The sequence below is a fragment of the Sinocyclocheilus anshuiensis genome, unplaced genomic scaffold (assembly GCF_001515605.1).
Source record: "Sinocyclocheilus anshuiensis isolate Anshui unplaced genomic scaffold, SAMN03320099.WGS_v1.1 scaffold117, whole genome shotgun sequence".
Classification (NCBI taxonomy): Eukaryota; Metazoa; Chordata; class Actinopteri; order Cypriniformes; family Cyprinidae; genus Sinocyclocheilus; species Sinocyclocheilus anshuiensis.
In genome coordinates, this window is record NW_015536624.1 from 1,142,511 (window position 1) to 1,149,371 (window position 6,861).

Genomic DNA, 6,861 nt, shown 5'->3' on the forward strand with positions numbered 1-6,861 from the left:
TAAAATAAAGACTTTTTAGTATTATAAAAATGGGAATTGGGGCAAATGTGCTTAAACACAAAAACAGGCCTTTTTTATTTCATGTACAATAAAATATAATTTCTTGCTAAGTTTTGGTATGAAATATGACCCAGACATGTTCTTGCCAGGTTTAGTGAGTTTTGTGTATGTCTGTCCCTTACAGCCATGTTTTTCATTTCCCTAAATAATATGTCTGCATCCAATCCTACGGTCTGTCTGATAAGAGTGTATCAATGTCCTGTATGGCTTTGGAGGTTTTCTGCAGCGCCTCAGAGATGCAGTTCTCTGGGAGTTTGATCTCAGGTCAGTCAGAAGAACGCTCACAGCTCAAATATCTTCCTGTAGGATGCAGGACGGGACTGTTCTCCAACAAAACTGGTGGATTGTGTCAAAGAAATATCTACGCAAAATATCTACTGTTCAGCTTCCACACAAACAGAGTCACATAATCTCACAAAAAAGGATACAGTTATATCTTTTCCAGTTCAGAAACAACAGATCTGTGTAGGAAATCAGGATGAAATCAGAAATGTTGTATTCTACCATAAATAATCAAGTTTTCTGTGTAAAACTTTGTATACCAACAAACAAGATTGTTGTGGCCAGCCTCCATCCATTTCACTATACAGAAAAGCAAAATCTGGACATTAATATTTGCATTCCATGGAAAAACATACTTGTTTTGAATGACATTTCCAGGTGAACTATCCCTTGAGTGACTGATATGCATCTTCCAGGTCAAGTGATGCAAATGACTATAATAATAATACAAAATAATGATGCAGGGAATAAGAGTTCCTAAATACCTGAACGTTATTGGCCGAGGTGTGTCGGAATGGGCGGGGTCTGAGAGAGCCACACCCACTGCACTCATGCTCTGATCTGTCTGTATTTTACCAAGTCACACCACCGCACTACTGCAGACACGCACCTGAGAGAAAAACAAGGAGTTAAGGATTTTCATAAGCAGTTGGTGTATTGAATATTACATCATCTCTTTACCTTTGATAAGTTTGGTCTGTCTCAACTTGGAGAAGAGTTTGGTGCCTATCTGGCAAACTGAGCTGGCACCACCTGTGAGACGGTCTGGTTTCTGTCTTGAGTCAAGGTTGATGTTCAGTTGGGAGGTGGTGGAAGATACTCCTGCCCCTTTATAAACAGACAGGATACTCAGTGTTTTAGGAATAGTTTGACATCAGCTATCCTGTGAATCCTGTCTGCTGGTGTTTGATTTTGGTTTTGATGTGACCTGTATGCTTGTAAACCTCTCATCTCACCTGCTGGCCCGTGTGACGACAGATTGGACAGAATACAGCTGACCCGGTATGTCAGGTGGGAGACCACACAGGTAATACACACACCCCACAGCCTGAGAACACACCGAAATCAACTGTGTAATCTTCTGAATCACACAGCAAATGTATACACTCTACCTTTAATTCACTGAATGTCAAAGTGAACACATTACAGAGAGTTGTCTTGCATCTCTGTGAGCAGCTGCAGCTTTGTAATGTGTGAAGTAATTGGCTAGAACTCCATTAGATCTGATGACTGAACCATCACCAGGTGAGATCTCTACCATCGGTTTCACTCCATCTACTATACTGATAGAGATGAAATGAAAACATCATCAGTGTTAGGTCCCAAATAGACTTGATTTGTTTGATACTCAGTCCTTAAAGGGACAGCTCACCCAAAAATTGAAAATCCTGTTGTCATTTATACCCTCATGTTTTTATAAATTTGAATGAGTTTTCCTTTTTCTGCTGAAGACAAAAGAAGATATTTTAAAGAATTTTGGCAACCAAACAGTTGCCTGTAGCAACTGACTTCCACAGTATGGGAAAAAAATACTATGGAAGTCAATGGTTCCAAATTAATGATCCATTCTTTTTGGGGGGTTTTGACTGGATAATGTACTTAATGTGCTAAATGTTGTTTTAACCACCTATCATTGTCTTCAAAACGTTATTAGCTTATTAATGGCATTTAAGATGATGTAATGGGTAGTGGTGCTAATGTATGATCATGAAATGAATCCGCACTCACCGGTATATGATGCCTTCGCACCAGACCACTTTCAGCAGCGACGTCCTCTTCCTGTTCCAGCAAATCAGGATTCACAGTGTCATATCGCCACCTCAACATCACATTAGCATGCTATGAGTGCGGACAACATACTAACACCATCAAACACTGATTTTAATTGTAGTTTTTCCTATGAGAATAAATATGAGGGGTGAATCTCCCTACAGCCAGGTCACATTTCACTCTAAAATAAATAAATTAATAAAAATATATACAATTTATTTTCTTTGAGAGAAAATACATATTTTTGTTTGTTTTTGTTTTCTTGACAGACTGAGATTCATGGTGACCTTGCAGATACTGCGACTCGACCGGCAGATAAAGTCCACTGTGAACTCTTCTCCAGAAGAGGAAAGGATGAGTTTGGCATGTCCATCTACAGAGCAGACTGTGATCTCTCCATGCGGCCCAGCGGTGCAGGAGTCAGACCCAGGCCACTCCACCTCAGTTATGGCACTGGTGAATGGCTGCAAATCAGCACTTGGTTAAGCAAATAAGCATAAATGAGAAATTAAGCGGGGCTGACATGATTTCAGAAATAAAAGCAAACCTTACTGCAGCTTTATGACAGTCTAACCTTGTTGAATTCCAGTTATGAGCTCCTCGGGCAAATATGGATGAGTTGCATACTTGTTTCTGAAGGCCAAAGCATTCAGTACCAGTGTCTAAACGAGAGAAAACAAATAAATTATGTATCTTTTATACTATGTACCCATATTTACTGCAGTAAACTGCTTTAGTCAGACAGACAGATATATGGTTAGATACTCGGGTGTGCAGAGGGTGACATGTGTTTCTCTATCATGAACTCAGACCCGCAGGTGAGAGCTGCAGTCTGCGCCCGTCTGAGTAAAACACATCCACAGACATGACCATAAACCTGAGCGAACACATGACTCACTAACACGAGACAGACAGCGCTGCGGTGACAACTCAAACCAATTACATAGTCCTTTGACTGCGAATGTCTAAACTAAGATCACTGAAGCAACACAAACAAATCCCACAGTCTAATTGTTGTTGTTGATAGAGTCGACCGATTCGTGAATGGATCGTTCTTGCGAGTCGGGTCTTTTGAATGAATCGTTCTTGCGAGTCGGATCTTTTGAATGAATCGATTGAACTTGTTGACAACACCCGGAGGGACGAAAAATAGCAACGAGACAATACGATTTGTTTGTTGGTTTTAGTAAAAAGCATTACATCATAACGTGGGAAAAAAAACTCCTTGAAAACTGAATTTTATGTAGTTTGTAATGATTTTTATAAGCTGAATCAAACTGAACTCGGACACAAAATTATCACGAACGTCTTTATTAATTAAACTTACTCGGGAAAATAAAACATAATAAACAATACGTGTATCTAGATAAAAACTTTGGGATGTCAGTACCCAGGTGATCCGTATCTTTGAAAGGACTGTTCAAAAGAACCGATTTGCAAAAATGACTCGGACTTCCCGTCTCTAGTTGCCATGGTGCAAATTTTCGCGGTTGATGAAGAGAATGGCGCTGATTGGATGAATCACTTCTTCTACAGTGCTCTTAAATCTGCAAAGATTCAGCTCTGGCAAAGAGGAAGTTCTTTGGCTCTGGCAAGCCGAGATAACATGGATCAAGATTTGATTCAGATGGTTTTTGAGTTTATCTTACGAAGAAATATACTTATTTTTTTCTTTTATTTCACATGTAATTAATTAAAATGATGCCGGTATTAGCACACACAAATATACATAAGTATAAACAGTGTTGGGGGTAACGCAAGTTACGTAATCAGATTACTTTTTTCAAGTAACTAGTAAAGTAACGCATTACTTTTTTATTTACAAGAGAATATCTGAGTTACTTTTTCAAATAAGTAACGCGTTACTTTTTTTTTTTTCCACAAACAAGCAAGCCCTGTCCAGATTTAAAAAGTAACGCAAAAGTAACGTAACGCATTACTTTCCATAAAAAGTAACGAAGTAACGTTATTAGTTACTTTTTTATGGAGTAACGCAATATTGTAATGCATTACTTTTAAAAGTAACTTTCCCCAACACTGAGTATAAACAACATGAAGCGATATTAACATTGTTAATATTTTTGCATTGACATTTTCAGAATTTTTTTTACTTTATGTTAAATATGATTTGCTTAGTCTTTCTTTTTTATTATTATTTTGGAGTAAATTATGACCCGGATGTTCAACCCTTTATTTAGCTTGTTGCATATAAACACGTTTACTGAATATCAGTTTTATTAGAAAGGTATTGAAGTGTCTATATGATATCACTGGTCAATTTTAAGTAATTCCAACTTGTCTATTTTCTTCTGTTTTTGTCAGTTTTACAAAAGCCATAGAATTAAGGTCATAGTTAATTTGATATTACACTGACCTAAAACAGGCTTTAGTTCACTGGTCAACTGGGGATTCTATGCTTGAAAAGGTTACCAGATTGCAGAACAAGTTGGACAGCATCTCATCTAATGATTCATTACATGGGGAAAAAAATAAAAACCGCTCAGTTCACTTGGATTCCTATGAAATGCAAAGAGACCGTGTTTTTATAAAGATTTATTGCAGGCAAACAATGCAGTAAATAATATTTACAGCTGTAGTAAAATAAACATTCCTTTATATGGGATCCATGAAATGTTGGTGATGAGAAAAGTTCTGTAAATTACAGTGGCGGATGAATCTGTATAAACTCCCAAAACCTCTTCTGAGCTTTTCCTCCAAACTCATACACTTTACATACGTGGAAACTTTATTCCTGCATTCCAAAAACCAAACGGACTATAAAGTCAGGGCTCCTTTTTCTTCAAACATGTGCATAAATTGAAAATCTAAAAAGGTTTGAGGAGAATCTGATAAAGGAAGAACAGAAAAAATGGTATTTTCTTAAAACGTTTTTGTCTTTCTCCCTGTGCTCTTCGACTCTACATGGCAAAGCCTTGAGGAGTAAAATGCAAAACCCAGTTTCTCCTACATTTAGTTGGATATTGAGCAGTTAGTTCGCAAACAAGCCACACTTAAACTTGATGATGCTACTCTTCGGCTCATATTAAAATCTCACTGCAAACTTTTTTGGATTTTTTGGTGGATTTTTGACAAATCAGAACACGCATAAAATAAACCTCACAAACCAAATGCCAAACCAAAGGCAACTTGATGGCCTGACGGACTTGCCAATTATGCTGCATTACAACTAAACCGTAATCCCAGCCATTAAATCCAGTGACATTGTAGCCAAGAAGTGCTTGTTGAGAATTCAAACGAAAATCAACCAAAACATTCTTGGTTTTGCCGCTCTGAAACATTCCAGCTGGTCAGGTGTGTTGTCAACATGACCATCTCACAGTCTCTCATTTCTTTCTTCTTGCGTCCGACTCCATGCAAAACCTCTCAAACGCCTCCTCGATCTCCGGATCCATTTCATCTTCATCACCGCAGAAGCTGCAACATAGAAGCATTCCTTCATTATAAGTGTATGGAAGCTTGTTTCCCACCACAGGATGAAAAAAATAATTGCGACTTTCTATCTCACAACTCTGACTTTTGCTTCCTCACCATTCTAAGTTTATATCTCACAATTTTGACTTTTTTTTCTCCTTGCAATTCTGAGTATATATATATATATATATATCTCACAATTTTGAATTTGTCAAAACTGTGAAAAGAGCAACTCAACGTTGAGATATAAACTTAAAATTCGGATAAAAAGTCAGAATTGTGAGATGTAAACCCTCAGTTGCAAGAATAAAGTCAGCATTGTGATATAAAAAGTCACAATTACTTTTTTTTTTAAAGCTGTGGCGGGGGAAAAAAACTGAATTGTGAGATGTGAACTCAGAATTGCAAGACAAGAGTAAAAAAAAAATTGGTTTATGTCAAGAAAAAAGTCTGAATTGTGACAAAGTCACATTCAAAAATGAAATAAAATAAATAAATTTGCATTTAAAAAAACCTGCAAATTAAAAAAAGGTAAGTGTGACTTTTTGCGTCACAATTCATACTTTTTTTCTGTCATATTATATTGAATACAGAAAGTACTTTTATTCAGAAAGGATGCATTAAACTAATTATAGCTGCTGACATTTCAGCTTTTCTTACTTTAAAATGACAATAATACCCAATATTACAGTTTTTACTGTATTTTTAATCAAATGCAGCCATGGTGAGCAGAATAGAGTCCTTTTAAAATATGAAAAATCTATATAAGCAAAAGCTTATATTTACATGAACTTTTCCTTGAATCTGTGCATTTGTCTAAATCATCAACATTATGAATAAAATATAAATAAACTATGAATTTCTGATTATGTTCATGCGTTCCTTTATTATGAGTGGCTTATTTTAACTGTGTTTCTCATACTGCATCTTTTAAAGGGGTCATATGATGCGATTTCAAGTTTTCCTTTCTCTTTGGAGTGTTACAAGTTGTTCGTGAATAGATAAGATCCCTAAAGTTGCAAAGACTAAAGTCTCAAACCCAAAGAGATATTCTTTATAAAAGTTAAGACTCGTCCATGCCCTCCTAAAACGCCTCGTTTAAACACGCCCCCACATGTCTACGTCACTGTGTGGGAAGATTTGCATAACGCTGCCCAAATGTTCACGCAAAGAAAGAAGGCGTAACTTTTATTCTCGCTGTAGTATTGCTGCCGCCGCCGTGTCGTGGAGACGCTGTTTCATTGCGAAAGCGAAAATACTTTGTTTGGCCTTCCAAAAGGACACAACTAGAAATCAGTGGTTAAGTTGTATTTACAA

The 6,861-nt window shown here is 37.0% G+C and overlaps 2 protein-coding genes across 4 annotated transcripts in view; both read right to left on the reverse strand.

The window, feature by feature from the left end:
- Nucleotides 1–907: 907 nt before the first annotated feature.
- LOC107704876 (uncharacterized protein C5orf34 homolog) lies at nt 908–3,068 on the reverse strand. The gene is given in 10 exon segments (XM_016507898.1): nt 908–952; nt 1,024–1,170; nt 1,299–1,390; nt 1,490–1,625; nt 2,071–2,109; nt 2,111–2,181; nt 2,400–2,589; nt 2,687–2,774; nt 2,878–2,931; nt 2,934–3,068. Coding segments are annotated over 9 exon segments (786 nt in total). The 5' UTR covers nt 3,004–3,068; the 3' UTR covers nt 908–952; nt 1,024–1,124.
- Nucleotides 3,069–4,996: 1,928 nt separating this feature from the next.
- The window catches only part of LOC107704219 (polyadenylate-binding protein-interacting protein 1-like), a 10,762-nt gene continuing 8,897 nt past the window's right edge, over nt 4,997–6,861 (reverse strand). For all 3 annotated transcript variants that reach the window (XM_016507115.1, XM_016507123.1, XM_016507108.1), the window contains exon 12: nt 4,997–5,547. In XM_016507115.1, coding sequence (XP_016362601.1) covers nt 5,457–5,547 — 91 coding nt within the window. In that variant the 3' untranslated portion in view covers nt 4,997–5,456. The remainder of the gene's footprint in view (nt 5,548–6,861) is intronic.